This window comes from Primulina huaijiensis, unplaced genomic scaffold (assembly GCF_012295235.1).
Source record: "Primulina huaijiensis isolate GDHJ02 unplaced genomic scaffold, ASM1229523v2 scaffold29321, whole genome shotgun sequence".
NCBI lineage: Eukaryota > Viridiplantae > Streptophyta > Magnoliopsida > Lamiales > Gesneriaceae > Primulina > Primulina huaijiensis.
The window spans coordinates 2,942-20,903 of record NW_027356970.1 but is presented as its reverse complement, the minus strand read 5'-3'; the positions used below and the strand labels follow the sequence as shown (position 1 = coordinate 20,903).

General features: G+C 38.1%; 1 protein-coding gene and 1 pseudogene across 4 annotated transcripts; one reads left to right on the top strand and one right to left on the bottom strand.

Moving 5' to 3' along the window:
- Window positions 1-1,113: 1,113 nt before the first annotated feature.
- Window positions 1,114-11,512, top strand: LOC140967859 (aspartic proteinase 36-like). 4 transcript variants are annotated; one of them, XR_012173653.1, is made up of 5 exons: window positions 1,114-1,691; window positions 2,166-2,241; window positions 9,421-9,492; window positions 9,579-9,786; window positions 11,382-11,512. XR_012173653.1 is itself a non-coding variant. In XM_073428629.1 (4 exons), exons 1-4 carry the CDS (start codon window positions 1,599-1,601, stop codon window positions 9,725-9,727), a joined length of 390 nt encoding a protein of 129 aa, XP_073284730.1. In that variant the 5' UTR covers window positions 1,114-1,598; the 3' UTR covers window positions 9,728-10,170. The 4 variants fall into 4 exon arrangements, 1 of the variants encoding a protein (XP_073284730.1); XR_012173651.1 differs by lacking the exon at window positions 11,382-11,512 and adding an exon at window positions 10,454-10,589 and having other exon boundaries at window positions 9,579-9,922; XR_012173652.1 differs by lacking the exon at window positions 11,382-11,512 and adding an exon at window positions 10,454-10,586.
- LOC140967860 (uncharacterized) lies at window positions 10,564-11,646 on the bottom strand (annotated as a pseudogene).
- Between the last annotated feature and the right edge of the window lie 6,316 nt (window positions 11,647-17,962).

Genomic DNA, 17,962 nt, shown 5'->3' with positions numbered 1-17,962 from the left:
AAATAAATGTCATAGTTTGATTCTTCTGATCTTTAGCTGTCAAGTGTTCCTTGAAACTATGATAGCTTGTGAAGATTAACAACCGTTGTCCAATCACTGAAATAGACACATTGTAAATCACTACTAATGCTCAACTGGTAATGAATGTACAAGAATGCTGTAATCTTTAAATAATCCTGCAGTACTCCGTATTAGTGTCTTCTTTAAGAGCTAAAACTAAGAACTAGTTGCTGGTTTTGCTTTATCATGTGTGCACCAAATTTGGAGTCTCTTTTCTGATTAACCATTTTCAGTATGTTTCTTGTGTTTGCTTGAACGTGCCTATATTAATGCAACCGTTTCTCCTCGATGAACTTTGCCTTCATAAAATCTAATATAATTATTTGAACGCTTTTGCAGTGTTGACGACAGATTTCCAGTTGTAACATTTCATTTTGAGGGCGGACTCTCTTTGCCAGTTTATCCTCATGATTATCTGTTTGCTGTTCGTGTAAGTAAGCCGATTAATTTGGTTGGATATCATTATTGATTGTGTTGGGATGATTGATTCGTCTTTTAGCTACTAGTGTGTCATACTGACTGATTAAATTTGATAATTCAAACCAGTAAAGAAAAAATAACAAAAATTCAGATAAATAGACATTTCTTTTTTCATTTATTTTATTGTTTATTATTAGTTGGTCCAGTTCCTCTTGTTTTGATGTCATATATTTATGTGACGAGCATCTGGTAGATTAGTATTGATTGATGATTAGAATTGGGCGAGGATGGGTAAGTGGGGAAAACGATCTGTTGATGTGTTCATGGGAAGCTATCAAAGGCGAAAGATATACAGATGGGACTGATACTGTTTAGTTGTAAAATATGAAGACATGAGTGTAATGAATCATCTGGGCAGACTGTATATTTTTTATTATTTCCTGTGAAATAAGTAGTTTCTCATCGTGATGCTTATTGTTAAGCTAGCTTATGCAGGAGTATGATGAGAAAGGGCTTCTTAAAGGATTTGAGGTGGATGTGTGACTGAGCCTCACCTCAATTATAGAATTTTCATATTACTGGCGACCTAGTATTATATGCGGCTAAGAAAGGCAAAACTATTCTCAGGTACTTTATAAGCGGGTCTGAGATTGTTCTGCACTTGAAGATGATTCTGATGACAGCTGAACCATCACTTGGTGATGAACACGCCTTTTTTGTATGTCCTCGGGAGCTTTGACAGCAAGTTTCAAAAGTTAGAAATCTATCATTGAATTTTGTAGGAATAACGAATTTCTAAGGCTGGCACTTGTGATTACAAAAAAAGCTGTTGTATGCTTGACATGAACATAGTAATCTTGGGGTCTTCAAAAAATTGAATGACAATGCAAGGAAAGCAAGTTATGACAGCAAATGTTATTGACTTGATGTACAAAAAGGGACTCAAAATATTTTGCTGGATCTCCAGATTTGTCAAATGAATTGTGCAATGCTGTGTAGCTAAGAGTGTAAGCAATGAATGAGATGGTGTGGAAGAAAGTTATGGCAAGGAATTTATGCTAAACGCAAGGACTATATTGAAGACTGCTTCCATTAACTGATCTTCCAGAGATGTGGGCATGGGTAGCATCTCTTATTTCCTGGCTTATAGTCCACAAAAGCTGATGTCAGTTATTTCAGACATGATGAATCATCATAGAGAGGCAAAGCCGGTATTTTTCCTTGTGTAATGTAATTGCCTGGTTCTCAGTATGTTTGGGACGTTTCAAGTTTCAGGGTTTATAGAAAGAGAACTGATACAGAGGATGGAGTTGAAGCATAAATATACCGATGAAAAATAAATAATTATCTAAAAATTTCTTTACTTTAAGACATTTAAAAGCGTTATCCATGGAGAAAAAATTCCACAACGTTTTTGCTGTAAAAGTTCAACATTAACTGTTGCTTGTTTGTCCTACAGCTGCTGGAGTCTTACCATTACATTTATGCCTTGTATCTAAGGTGTTATATTTTAGAATGGAGCACGTGCCATTCTGTAATGTTGGAAAGATTTATCATGAGTATTTAATAGTGTTTGAGTTCCTGTTCGCTAGAAAAACATTGTCATTTTGTCTTTTCAGTTGCTTTTCAGGATGTCATCACCAAAATATTAAAGGTTTCATGTGCTGAAAACCTTGCTTTTGTAGGATACTGAATATTGTATAGGTTGGCAAAACAGTGAAATGCAGACAAAGAATGGAAAAGAAATCACTATTTTGGGAGGTATATTTCAATTTCAGTTTATATAATTGTTGCATATTGCATCGATAATGCAGATATATTTGTTTCTTTTAATTTGGAACAATATACAATTGATTTGACTTAGTTAAAAGCACAGTTGTTTGAAGATTCCCTGTTTAATTGTTAGACTAGCAAAGGAAATTTCAAATATGGTACATTCAGCACCAATGGCATTTGTAGATTTTACTCTAACTTCATGTGTGAAAATCGTGTCAACATGGTGTATAGAGGTTGCCTGCTTTGAACCCTTTTTATCTATATCTCAATGGTCTATGTATCTGATTTGATAATCTTTTCTTGTCAGGGGGAAATTTTCAAAATGCTCTCTCCCTTTTTGATCCTTCCACCGATCGGATCCTTCCATTGCCCTATCAGTAACTTCATTATATAGGTATCGTAAATAGACTTTTACCGCAGTCACGGCGCCGGCCATCGGCCGTCGGCGACAACCACTCACTCTCATTTAAAAAAAAAAAAAAAAAAGCTTCTCGGATTTTCTTGCTGAGTCCATTTCGAACCTGAACCGTTACATAATCCAGATCTTCATCGTCGGAAAATCGACCCATCGTTTTTATCCTTTTTTCAATCGATACCCAATAATTTTTAACCTAGACGTCAGTATCTAATCACCGTATCTCAGAATTTAAACCATCTTCACCGGTTTTTTTTCGAATCATCTAGTATTCCGAAGCCTTGCAAAAATTTCGTCTTAGAAAGGATAACATATTTGAGTTATCCGAGATGAATCGAGGGTTGTTCAGGAATTACTTCAAATCGAGCTGCGATATCAAAATCGAACAAAAATTGTTTTTAATCAGCATGGGTAGGAGGGGTAACATGGTTTTGGTGACGGAGAGGACCAGGAACGCGAGTTACGCATTGGAACTGGATTTTGAAAGTTTATATTGGATTACGTCGAAATTGTGGGAATACATTAACAAACCCCAATCATGCCCTATGTTCAATAGATTCAGAGGTAGAGAAGCAGTGGTGTCTATGCAGAGAATTGCGAATGGTCGAGGAAGTTATTTAGAACTATCTAAGCTAGTCTGGAAGGGAAAGACACAGCGCATAATCATACCAAGTGGAAGATTAAATGGGGGTTGGAAATGGATGGCACAAAATATGTCCAAACTCATGACAAACCGAAGGGATAAAGTATCGCGATTCAGAGATATTAGGAAGCCTACGGAACAATCAAATCAGCGTGGAAAATTCAGATCGAATGATTTTAATACGGGATATTCAGAAGTTGTAGCTTCGGATCAATTACCAGTTTGTATGTCTAAGGATTGGAGTAAAGCTATTATCATTACAAGGGATTGTGTCAACATTTCGTGGGAGCTGGTGAGAAATACCCTTGGGAAGGTAGTCCACAGAAAGATTGAATTGTTTCCATTCCAAGCCAACAAAGCAGTCTGGTGGCCACATAACGATGAGGATGCATCCTTCTATTTGCAATTGAAGAAGTGCTTTCTGGAAAATAAAGTTACATTGTCTTTTGAGAGATGGAGTCAGCAGAGCAATAGCGAAGATGAAGTTTTTGAATGCTGTAACAGTTGGGTGCGATTGTTGGGGATACCTTGGGATTTATGGTCCACAGATCTCTTCAAAAATATTGGTGATCAATGTGGAGGATTGTTGAGTATCAGTCAAGATACTATCCTACTAAAAGACTTGTCTGCTGCAAAAATCAAAGTGGTGGGATTTGAAGGAGGGTTCATTAATAGAAATTTACAGATCCATACTAAAAGAGGACCTATGAGCATTCGCATTATTGTGGACTCAGTCGATATATCAGCATATGAAATGTATGAAAAAAGATCTTATGCACAAGTGGTAGTTGATGGAGCTAGAGTTGTGGCAGGATGGGGTAGAGTGAAAGGATTCAAAGGAAACGAATCAAACGCAGAAAACATTTATGACATTCAAAAAACACAGTTGGAGAGCACTAAAATTCATCAATCAGCAAACCAAGAAGGATATGTCACACATATTCAGAAGTATGAACTCCCGAAGATATGCAAAAATAAAGAAACCGAAGATCACAAGATCGCTGATAGGGTTGAAAATTCTGGTGGTTGGAGTTGCGTATCAGAACCATGGTATCGAGGGAAGGATATCAAGATTCTCAAAAGGTTAAAGCCGAAACTTGAGAATGAATTTCAGAAGGGGAAGATTGAATCTACCAACAGTCAAGAAACACAAAAGACAGGACATCAAGTTTTAGAGAAGGAGCATTGTTCCAATGAAAGGAAGTTTGAGCATGTATATTGCAGGAAAAAAGTAAAGTCACATTTAGAATCAGTTCACTTGCGAAAGGGAAAAACTTCAAAGATATCAATCATCGAGGATGATATTGTCTTACTACATGAGGAGGAAGGAAATTGGGAGGAACAAGTAAATCAAGAAGTGAGGGATGACGCTTCAGATGAAGGCGTCGATTTCAGCGATGCGGACAGTCATATCTCGGAGCAATCGGATAAGTCGACAAGGCAATCAGTGGAATTCGATGACTTGGGGGAATTTTTTGAAGAATCTCTGAGTAAGGTTTGCAATTTACCCAACATTTCTTATTCTCATCAATCTTCTTCCCAATCTCTTTCTATTTCAGAATCGGTGGTCGGGTTGGTGGGAGGGGTAGAGGTTAAGGGTGGGCGGGGAATTACATCAGTGGGTCAAAAGTTGGGTATATCGGGAAACAACTACATAGGGTCTCATGTGGGGTTGGATGAAGGAACGAATGATGTGGGTCTGGGGAAGCAGGAACTTAACAAGATAGTACAAAATGAGAGTTTAAAAATGGTGGGCGTAGAGAAGGTGGAATTTAATGAGTCAGATTCGAATGGTAGGAGGATGAAGAGTCATGAAGTCAGTTGTAGAGAGAATGCAAGGGATGCTGAAGTGAATCGATGAAAGTTGTTTCATGGAATATTAGGGGAGTGGTTCAGCTACACGTAGAGGATTGATACATGCCATACTTGCCAAAGAAAAACCAGAGTTAATAGTCTTGCAGGAAATTAAAAGAGAAGTGGTGGATAGGAGATTTATTGCAAGTATATGGAAGTCGAGGTTCATGGAGTGGGTTACCTTACCTGCAGCGGGTCGGTCAGGGGGAATTCTGATTATGTGGGATCCAAGGGTCATTTCAGTGAAGGATAACTTGATTGGGGAATTTTCGGTTTCAATCCATATTCAAAAGGATGCTCACAACGATTGGTGGTTTACAGCGGTTTATGGACCCTGCCAACCAAGATTAAGATCTAATTTTTGGGATGAGCTTGCAAGTTTGAGGGTTATATGTGGAGATAGATGGTGCCTGGGGGGAGATTTCAATGTAGTAAGGACATTACGAGAGAAAATCAATAGTTGCTCACAGACATCGAGCATGCTCTGTTTTAATACCTTGATACAGGAACTGGAATTATGCGATCCACCTTTATTGAATGGAAATATCACGTGGTCGAATCTTAGGAATTCACCCATATGTTGTAGATTAGATAGATTCATGTTCACGGCGGGATGGACTGAAATTTATCCATGTTACAGACAAACAATCGTACCTAGAATCACCTCAGATCATTTCCCTTTGGTGCTTGATTTGACAAAAAGCAAGTGGGGCCCAACACCTTTCAGATTCGAGAATGTGTGGTTGAGAGATAAAAATTTTAAAAACTTGGCACAAATGTGGTGGAACAATACAGATTCACAAGGATGGGCGGGATATATTTTCATGATGAAACTCAAGACAATTAAGGGTGACATTAAAAAATGCAACAAAGAGGTGTATGGCAGGGTGGAAATGAAATCAGCAGAGCTATTAAATAAAATCAGCAGAATTGACAAATTGGAGACTGAAGGGAGGGGTTCGGAGGAAACATCGAATGAGAGGAAAGAAGCAAAATTGATGTTAGAGGAATTGATATGTCGACAGAATCAAATAAATTACCAAAAAAGCAAGGTCAAATGGATTAAAGAGGGGGATCAAAACACAAAATTTTTTCATTCACTCCTAAATCAGCGGAAAAGCAAGTCCACCATCGACAGATTGGAAAGAAATGATGGTTCCATTACAACATGTGGGGACGGAATTGTGTCCATAATTCTAGATTTTTTCAAGGGGCTGTACAGCATGCCGGACGCAAGATGCTGGGGTATTGAAGGTGTCCAATGGTGCCCAATTGAAGAGGAGTTGAATCGAGATCTAGGAAAAAATTTTCGGAAGAGGAGGTTAAGGATGCAGTCTTCAAGTGCGATGGAGGCAAGAGTCCAGGGGCTGATGGTTTTACTTTGGCTTTTTTCCAAGAGTGTTGGGATATAGTCAAAAATGATCTTATGGGCTGATGGTTTTACTTTGGCTTTTTTCCAAGAGTGTTGGGATATAGTAAAAAATGATCTTATGAAGGTCTTTGATGAATTCTTTCACAGTGGCATCATAAATGGAGCAACTAATGAGACTTATATTTGCCTGATTAGAAAGAAAGTCGATTCGCGCAAAGTGAAGGATTTCAGACCGATAAGTTTGATAACAAGTTTATATAAGATAATAGCGAAAGTCTTAACATCGAGGCTGAAAAAGGTGATAGCAGATACAATTTCAAATTCTCAAAATGCATTTGTCGAAGGAAGACAGATTCTAGATTGTGGACTTATAGCGAACGAACTGCTTGAAGAAGGGAGGAGAAAGAAAAAAAATGTTGGGTTTTGAAGGTGGATTTTGAGAAGGCGTACGATAATGTGAGCTGGGAGTTTTTGGATTTCGTTTTAATGAAAAAGGGATTTGGAAGAAGATGGAGATCATGGATACAGGGATGTGTGTCGAATGTATCATTTTCTGTTATGATTAATGGAAGGCCGAGAGGAAAATTTAGGGCTTTCAAAAGGCTCCGTCAAGGAGATCCATTGTCTCCTTTTCTTTTCAATTTGGTAGTGGATGTAATGGGTAGAATGATCGACAAAGCAAAGGATAGGAATCTCATAAGAGGGATAGAGGTTGGTAGAGACAAGATCGAGATATCACACATTCAATTTGCGGATGATACGCTCTTCTTCGGACAGACTGATGATCACATAAGGTTTCTGGTGCAAGTGGTGAATTCTTTTTGTGATATGTCTGGATTGAAAATCAATTGCGAAAAGAGTGCTCTGTTGGGTATCCACCGTGAACAAGGAGAAGTAGAAAGGTTTGCGCTTCAATTGGGATGTATTAAGGAGAATTGGCCTATTAACTACTTGGGAGTACCGTTGGGAGGTAATCCGTTACAAGCATCGTTCTGGGAGCCCGTGGTTGCTAAATTGTCGAAAAAATTTGGCTTCGTGGAAGAAAGCATTCCTGTCAAGAGGGGGAAGATTAACTTTGATATTATCGGTTTGAATTCCATTCCGATTTATTACATTTCTTTATTTAGGGTCCCCAAAGGTATAGCGGATTCGATGGACAAGATTGCAAGAAACGTTTTATGGGACGGAGCGGATGGTGATGGTCACATCCATTTGGTTGCATGGGAACAAGTGTGTAAACCAAAGGATAAAGGGGGATTGGGTGGTTGGAAAATTATTTTCAGAAATAAGGCCTTGCTCGGGAAGTGGTGGTGGAGATTTTTCGAAGAAGATGGGACATTATGGAAAAAGATAATTGTTAGTAAATATGGGTTACAAGAAAATAAGTGGGATGCGGGGTTGGCAAGGAACGTCACGTTTAGATGCCCATGGAAGTTTATTTCCCGTTTATACCCGACTTTTAAACAGAGAGTTACTATTAAGGTGAGAGGAGGTAATAAGGTTAGATTTTGGGAGAATAGATGGTGGGGGGAGTCTTCGTTCAAAGAAAAATATCCAGCTTTGTTTCGTCTATCATCACTTCACAATTTGCCAATATCATTTTTTGTCCATTTTGACAATGTCACGCGCAATCAATCTTGGGACTTCCATTTTAGAAGGGTTGTAAGAGATTGGGAGATTACTCAGTTGTCAGAGTTATTAGGAGTTTTAGATTCAGTCAGGTTAGTTGAAGGGGTAGATAATTTTATTCAGTGGAGCGGGGATTCTACGGCTATTTTCTCTGTCAGTTCATTCTACGAGTCTTTTTTCCCAAATAATCTTTCATCAGAGTTTCACTTATTCTATCTTATTTGGAAAGTTCCGGTTCCAAACAAGATCCAGCTTTTTTCTTGGACAGCTGCTCTGGGTAAGCTACCGACCTCGGAGATGATTCAAAAAAGATGCCCCAGCATTGTTTTGTGTCCCAATTGGTGCGTGCTGTGCAGAAATGATATAGAGCCTCAGGATCATATGCTCATCCATTGGCCATTCTCGACATCATTGTGGGCTAGAGCTTTGCAAGAGATGCGGCTGGTTTGGGTTATACCTAAGTCAACAAAGGACTTATTTAATACGGACTTGGGACAGCATACCGGTAATAGAGGAAGAATTTTTTGGCATGTCGTGGTTCATTGCATTTGTTGGACGGTTTGGTTGGAGAGAAACAGAAGAATTTTCGAAGAGATTGAGGCAAATACGGAAATGTGCTGCGAAAAAATCAAAATTAACATTGCTATGTGGATTGGCAATCATAAAGATTTCAAGAATGTCTCTGTTTTAGAGTTAATGAGAAATTGGGATTATGTGTATCACTAAGTTAGTTTTACTATTGTGTGCTACATTATGACAGTGAACTTCTAGTCCACTGATGTACTTCTCTTAAATTTATTATTAATAAATATCGTTTCCTATAAAAAAAAATCTTTTCTTGTCAGGGAAACAAACATAATGGCCCTTTCTGGATTTATTGATACGTGGCCTGTTTCTTAGTTGGCTAATTTTCAATAGCTGCTTGAATTCCTCACATGGTTTGCATGCATAATCGCTAGTGAGAACTATTAGGGGTCCTTCGTGTGGAATATGATTAAAATTAATGTCATATAAGTATTTTACCTGTTGTTCTAATAAACTGTGCTGGTGAGCATGTGCAGAAGCTACTCTATTTTTAGTCTGTTCTCTAATGGGTGTATCATTAGTTCTAACGATCAACCTGACAAAGTCTCGCAACTTGTCTCAAAACCAGAATAAATGAGCTACTTGATGACCATTTCTTTTTTTTGGAATAAACTACTTGATGACTTGAAAGAGTTTGTGGTTCATTTTTTATTCATTTGTTTGCAGATCTAGCATTATCAGACAAGCTTATTTTGTATGACCTTGAAAATCAAACCATTGGATGGACACAATATAACTGTGAGTTTAAGTATAGTTTGTGATCGAGTTGTTTCCATGGTTGAAGTTTGGTCTTATAATCTCATTCTTTTACTTGTCAATATCAGGCTCATCTAGCATCAAATTAAATGATGACGTTACTGGAAATACTTATGCTGTGGCCGCCCATAATATATCTGCTGCGTTCAATATGTCTGGCATGAACTTTCTATCATTCTTTTTACTAATTGCCGCCCTCCTCAACCTCATAGAATGAACTTCCGTCACAAAGAGAAGTATCGAGAAGTGCTGTTTATGTTGTACCATAGCAAAAAGGTTTGAGCTACACAGCATTGTGATGAATCTTTGTATTAACCTCAGGGAAATATAGCTTGTGAACTTTTTTTTTCCTACCATTTTTCCCCTTTTCACCAAAGTTGGTTCTAGCTTCCGCACCCATCAAGTATCACAGGTCAGACTTTTCAAGTACTCTTGGTTTGACATTCTTTCCCCAACAGGAGATGTCACAGAAGTTGCACATTGAAAATGTCGACTTTTTTGTTCTTCAAAAATCCTTGTTGTATCGTTATACTGGCCCACTTATTGTATTATTGTATATCTTTTTTGCCTTTAAATGTAAAATAGGTGGGCAACTGAAAATGTCCACTTTTGTTCTTCCCAAATTCTTATTATTTTGCTTTATAATAATAATGTTTCATACTGGAACTGGAATTATAACCAAGCGGTTCGGTTTGGGATTCACCTTTCATGCGATCTAGAACCATTGGTTCAGAAACCGGGATCAGGCCTATTTATGCTGGCGTAATTGATATTTTTCGATAAACGTTGGTAAAACAGAATATATTCAGAGAATAGTGACAAACATTAGTTACAAAAAAATTACTTAGATGAAACTGACATCAAATGGTATCCCGTTGCAAAATCTAAGCTTCATTTTTTCTGGTGTGGCATAAAATTAACATGCGCAAGTGTGCCTTTACAGAGTTGTCCTCAAGATAGGCAACCGCAAGAAATAATGCAACCTGGTATAGATCTCTCTGAAGACCATCGTTCCTTTGCGAAACTGGATCAAGAAATAACAGTACAAATCAGTCAAGTAATCGGTTTTGGTGGAGAGGATTCTGTGTCAGTGTAATGGGCTTTCACCTTTGTTGGATCACCAGGAGGATCTAGGTAGATTTCCGTATTCTTATTCTCTGTTTGGAAGCGATTCGTCAAGTCCATGAATTCAGAAACATCTTTTCCTGTTTGAACCGTGGCAAATAGTCATCTTGATGTCCAGAACCATGATTGAACTATAGGCGACGAATCAGATAAATCCCAGGTCTCCTCGTGCTCGATAACTTGCCCACTGATCTGACTTAGAACGAATTTCAAATTCACTTTGACAACCAAGTCTCCTGCAACACTAAAAATTGGAGACTTGGGCTCCCCTCTAACAGTCCACTTGATATTTAACACACTTGTTGACAGCATCACCATCTCCTGCACAGTCTGTGCAAGCATATGTACATTGGTTATAAGAATGATTTCACATTTCATCTTCTGAGGTATATGATTAAAGTTTCAACTGAAAATCACCACTTTGGGCTTCTCTAACGCATCAGTTGCCCATAGTTGTCTCGGTACTTTTGTCTACCAGTGAAGCTTCTCACTAAATCCTGAAGTCATTTCTTCTCAGAAAAAATCTCAAAGACTGAAAACTATAACAGACACAAATCATGGTAGAAGACTAGTTTTAAGAAATCCATTATCCTGAAATACAATAGAACACAATAGAATTCCAATCACTTTCCCACATTCGAAATGTAAATGTTAAATATGATCCAAGAATCTTGATTTTTTCCGCAACATAAGGTTAATGATCATGAAAATTTAGAATGCATAATCTAATACCCTGTACTTGACAGAAACGGCGAAGACCCCCAGAGTACGGTTTCCTTTCCGAAGTTGAAGAATGTCGCGAGCAAGTTGTCGAGCAGTGGATTCCACAGATGGACTGCTTATGCACTCAAACTCATTGCAGAGCTCACCAAAGTCCATTCCATCGACAATCTTGTCTGCCTCAGATGTTTCGGTGTTTGCATCTGTAGACACCTCAGATGATGTAGCTCTAGAAAACTCATTTGTCGATGAAATAAGGAAGATGGGACAGTAGAGAGTAGAGACAAGAGACGGTCAGTCACCCCTCTTAAATTTTCCAAAAAACTTGTATAATCTTAATGTACAACATTTGGATTCTTGTCTCCCTAGTGATTACAACTTTCTTTCAAAAACGATTCTTGGACAATTGTTCTCATACAAGCACATCATATATATCTGTATATTGATCATTCCATGAAGCCCGATAATTCGACAGGATATTGTGACGAAAATGATGAAACCAAGCCTTTGAAATCCGGCCATGATGAAAGATAGTACCAGTTGGGACATCATATTCTCGCACCCAAGATGCACCAGAAGTTTAAATTTTTTTTGCTTGGGCATTGTGTGTTTAAAACTATACATAGGGAGTTTGAAATTATACCTTGCGTTTTTAACGCTTGGACTCCAAACTATTCCGATTTTTACGCGGATATAGTCTTTCTTGTAAATCTCTACGAACGGCTCTCCTTTTTGATAATCTAATCAGGTCCACGATCGAACACTATCTTCCTCGCTTGGATTGCACTAGTAATCGCAAGTGATTTGTGTGTTGAGACTGAAGCCTCCGAATTTCCAAAATCCGGAGACGGTGCAGCGGCGGTGGAAGGACACAAGGTGGCAGAAAATTTCTTCACAAGAAACTCATGGTGACCGTGACTTTCAAGGAGAAATTGGAGAGGAATTGTGGTGGTTTTGTGTGCAATTTGCTATCATCAAGTAATGAGCCCTAATGATGTATTTATAGAGTGAGACTCCTAATCTAATTAGAAGTCACTCTCCCACAAGGACTTCTAGTCTTTGTGGTACAAGGGCTCTATCTATTCATTATAATTAAATTCTCATATTATTAATATATAATATATTTATCAACTTTTGATAAAACATGATATATTAATACCATATATATACACATATTTTATATCACCATATAAAATATATATGTATATCGATTAAATTGAATAACTATTATTTAATTTATATAATTAACTCATAGGTGAATTTAATTCTACACTCCTCTAGAATATATATGAGAATTTGTGCATGTTAGTAATCACCACTACTAGCACAATCATTTAATTGTAAATTCCAAATTCACAAAAAAATGATTTCGAACTCATTATAACCCCGATCGATGATCCGAGAGTGCCGATGTACCAAAGATACAAATCTTGTTCATATAATGAAAATCGAAAATTTCGAATATCAAAATTTTCATTCACCAAATTTTGAACTTACCATAATGACAGTTACTATATTTGGCAACTGCCAGTTTTGTAAACTCTTTTACTAAAACAGGTAGTTCCACTCTCTTTCCTTATTCAGCAACCATGCTAATTTCCATTTCTTCCATCCTATGGAATCAACTCATAAACTCTTTTATAAGCTTCATGTTTGATCTCTATCAAACTATAGTTTCCAAATTCCAACTCCTTGAAATTTGACTATCTCAACTGGAACACAGAATCCGATACTTGTGTGACCCTCAACAGTTCAGGAATATAGCTAGCCATGGGTTCACATCTCCATGTGATTCAAAATAACATTTATTCATATTTGGGTTTACCCTAGTTAACCCAATAATTTTCATCAACTCTTTGATCAAAAATTTCAGAACTCATTTCTGATTGCACCCATCGGATCATGGTAAGAGCTTCTAGTAGTGTCGCCCCATGATCCCCTAGGTATCACTGATAGTGTATGCAAGAACCTTAAGTCATGGTTAGCGTACAGTACGGCCCCTTTAACACTTATATCCCGATCGAATCTGCAACCATTAGTATATCGAGAGTTGCATATGAATTCGATAATGATGAGATTTATCTTTGAGTACTAATAATGGCATGGTACGTGTAACTAGGAAAACACCTTTCCCTAAAGCAAATTTCTTGCTCTGGCCAGAGACTCTTTGCACTATTAACTCATCAGATCACATAAGATATCTTCATCCGTAGGCAAACGGTGAATCTTTGACTACAATGCATTTGCTCCTACGTATTTCGAAACTACACCAAACCTCGCCACCTGATGACCCTCAATGGAGTCGGTAAACAGATCAAAGTGCATGCTAGTACGTATAGCCCCTACATTGTCACAGGTCAAAAGACTAATGATGTACAACCATAACTGCGGACTATTCTACTCGATAAGTGGTAACAACTTGGACAGTCCGAGGGAGGGTTGTTCAGTGTATCATCACATGATCACTCATCTGTGTTAATGGACATCTTCATGTCATTGCCAATGAAACATGACGTTTACACCCTAGATGCTAGTCTCGAGCTCGAGCGACCTTTATCCTTATTTTAGGCGGCTGAATCGACTAGTAACCTGTTTAGAATATACGTTACACTTCCTAATGAGTTTCATGGTCTTACGTTGAGAGGCAGACCTCATGGTACCTATTGTATATTCAAGGACTTTATCCATGTAGTTTGCATGTGTATACGGATAATGCATAATGTCATATTTGAATTAAAAATATTATTAAGATAAGATTGTTTTACATTAGATTCAATAAAAGTTCTAGCCACAAGTTGGCTTGCCGGACATCTACTCTAACAATCCTCACTTGCCCTTAGGGGTGTTCAAACTTCGGAAAAAACCGAAAATCCAAACCGAGAAAACCGAACACTGAATCGAACCGAAAATCGAATTTTATAATTCAGATATAAATGTTAAAACCGACATTTATTTGGTTCGGTTTCAGATTATATATGTCAAAACCGAACCGATCGAAAAAACTGAAATTTCAATAAATTAATAATTTTATTTTTATTATTTATTTTTTTAGATGATATTAGTGAATGATGAATTATTTTGAATAATATTCAGTTGATTGTTATTTATGTAATTTATTTAGAATTTATTTTTAAATGTTTTACTAAGAAATCATGTAAAAAGATAACATATTATATTTTACAATATATTTATCTTATTAATTTAAATAATTGTATCAAAACGAAATAACCGACCGAAATAACCGAATCATTTCGGTAGAAAACTGAACCGAAGAAAAATGGTTCAGATATCGGATTATGTATTTGTAAAACCGAAAAAACCGAAATTAAAAACCGAAAAACGAACCGAACCGACAGATGAACACCCCTACTTGCCCTATAGCCAACTACCAATAGATCTTAGACCCATTGCTTCGGGATGCTTCTCAAACAATGGTCCTGGCAAAAGCTTCGTCAGTGGATCTGCAACATTATCTGTGGATGTGACTCTCTCTATCGATATGTCTCCTCTTCCCACAATCTCCCGGATTATGTGGAACTTCCTCAGTATATGTTTGGATTACTGATGAGACCTCGGTTCCTTCGTTTGCGCAACCGCACCTGTGTTATCATAGTAGACCGGGACTAGATTAACTGTTTTAGGAATTACACCCAACTCTTGATGAAATTCCTCATCCAAACACCCTACTTTGCTACAGCCGATGCAGCTATGTTGTAACGTCCGAAAAAAACCAACCTACGTAAACCACCTGCACGCAAAATTATTTTAATTGCTTAATTGTTTTTAAATGTTTGCATGATATTTATTATATGATTAAATGTATGTTTGAATGATTAAATGATTATGTGACATATTTTCATGAAATTAAGGATTTTACCCGAATATTCGATAATAGGCAGGGGAAAGAAGACCGAGGACGACCAAGACAAGAATATGTATTTTTATTTAAATAATGACAAGGATTCCTAATATGATTAAAAATGATTTAATTTTTCTAAAAATGTTAGAGTTCGAATTATTTTTAGAATCGAGCTCGATTTTTGCCTGGAAGCCGGTTTTGGGCAAACAAAGAGTTTTAAAAGATCAAAAATATTATTTTATGAACACTAATTTTATAAACTTTTATTATTTAATTAATTAAGTATTATTGAGCCAAATTTAATTAATTTAAGTCGGCCCAATTACCCTTAAGCATGCAAGCCCAAAACCAAAGCCCATTTAATTTGTTAATTAATTATAAATAGATTATTTAGGTCTTCTAAACCTCATAAATCATCTCCCATTAGCAATGAATCACACCTTACACACACACACAATAATTTCGAAAATTAGGAAGAAAGAAAAGCTTGTGTTCTTCGTCGTCCGGTCATCCAACGTCGCACTCTCACCGAAAATCGAATAATCGAGCGTTATAAACGCAAAAGCATGTTTCTTAAACTCTTTTAACATCATACAAATCATATTATGCATGATTTAATTGTTGATGCACGAAAAATATATGTGTTTTTATCACTTTTACGGTAGAACGTTTATTTTCAAAAATACGTCGATTTTACGCTTGGTTTGAAATCGTTTTTGAAACTAACGGACACGCTGCCAAAACATGATAAAATAATACCATTGTCCCACAACTTAAAAATCAAAGGTTTAAAATGAGTTTATAATGACTTACAATGGACTTCTATAGCAACTTGGGTTAATCATTTTCGTAAAACGATAACAATACAAAGTAGTTGCTATAAGGGCCCATTGTGCAATCACGCATGCATGAGCCCAGACTCGGGGAGTGACAGAATGGTATCAGAGCAGGTCACCAGCATGGAACACCGAGAAATAATTGCTATGCGAGGCAAAGTGCTACGTGCATGAGAGCCACTTCTTGAACCAGCGGGGCAAAGTGCTACATGACGGGAGCCACCTCTTAAACCTGTAGGAGCCACCTCTAGATTCTCGGCGCTGGTGGATCGAGGGGGTCAGGCCGCGATGAGGACGTCGCGTTCTGAAAGCATATGAGGCCCGGGGCCAAAGAGGGCGAGGGGTGATCGCCGGTGCCATGAGGTTACACGGACAATGAGCGGCTCCTGGTAGGCTTCTAGGCGGAGGGAACATAAATGAACCGATCTTACACCAGAAAGAGAGGGATTCCGAAACTGTTCAGGTATGGAACTGTGCAGTTGAGGAGGGCTTAAAAGATTTGATATGTACTACTCATATCAAGAAGGTGCATCTTTTTTTCGGTAGCTCATCACATAAGAACTCCAAAGTTAAGCGTGCTTAACTTGGGGTAATTCTGGGATGGGTGACCCCATGGGAAGTTTACTAGGATGCGTGTTAGTGAGAACATAAGCACGCTGAAAAGACTTGTATTGGTACAGTGAGGTCACTCGTCGAATCTGTGGCTTTCAGTTGGTATCAGAGCCGACCTCTCCTAGTACGGTGTGGTTCGGGGACGAACCAAGCGGAAGCTGGTGGGCATGTGAGGCCCGGGGCCGAAGAGGGCGGGGGGTGATCGTCGGTGCCATGAGGTTGCATGGACAATGAGCGACTCCTGACAGGTTCTAGGCGGAGAGAACATGAATGAACCGATCATACACTGGAAGGAGATGAATTCCGAAACTGTTCAGGTTTGGGACTGTGCAGTTGAGGAGGGCTTGAAAGATTTGATATGTACTACTCATATCAAGAAGGTGCATCTTCTTTTTGGTAGCTCATCACATAAGAACTCCAAAGTTAAGCGTGCTTAACTTGGGGCAATTTTGGGATGGGTGACCCCTTGGAAAGTTTCATAGGGTGCGTGTGAGTGAGGACATAAGCACGCTGGAAAGACTCGTCTTGGTACAGTGAGGACAATCGTCAAATCTGCGGCGTTACATATGTATTCGACCTCAGTGATTGAATCCGCTGTGGTGTCTTACTTGGAACTCTTCCAAGAGACAACACCACCATTGAGCTTGAATACAAATCCAGAGGTCGATTTCAAATCGTTCGCATCTGATTTGAAGCGATAATCAGTGTAGCCTTCTAATTTTAGTTCTCCACTCCCGTATACCAAGAACAAATTCTTAGTTTTTCTCAAGTACTTAAGAATGTCCTTAACTGATTTCCAATGCAGTAGACCAGTATTCGACTGACATCGGCTTGTAACACTCAGTGCATATGAAATATCAAGTCGAGTAGATATCATACCATACATAATACTGCCTATGGTAGACGCATATGGAATGCGGCTCATGGTTTCCATCTCTCATCAGTCTTAGGGCACATAGACTTGGATAGATTCACATCATGGGACATTGGGAGATATCCTCTCTTGGACTCCTCCATAGAGAATCTCCTCAGTATGGTATCGATATATGTGGATTGGGTGAGCCCTACCATCCTCTTTGATCTATCCCTATAGATCTGTATTCCTAATACATATGATGCTTCACCCATATCTTTCATGCAGAACTTTTCAGCTAACCATATTTTAGTTGATTGCAACATCCCTACATCATTTCTAATGAGTAGTATGTCATGAACATAAAGTACTAGGAATGTCACTGCACTCCCACTAACCTTCTTGTATTCACAAGGTTCCTCAGGATTTTTGGCAAAATCAAACTAT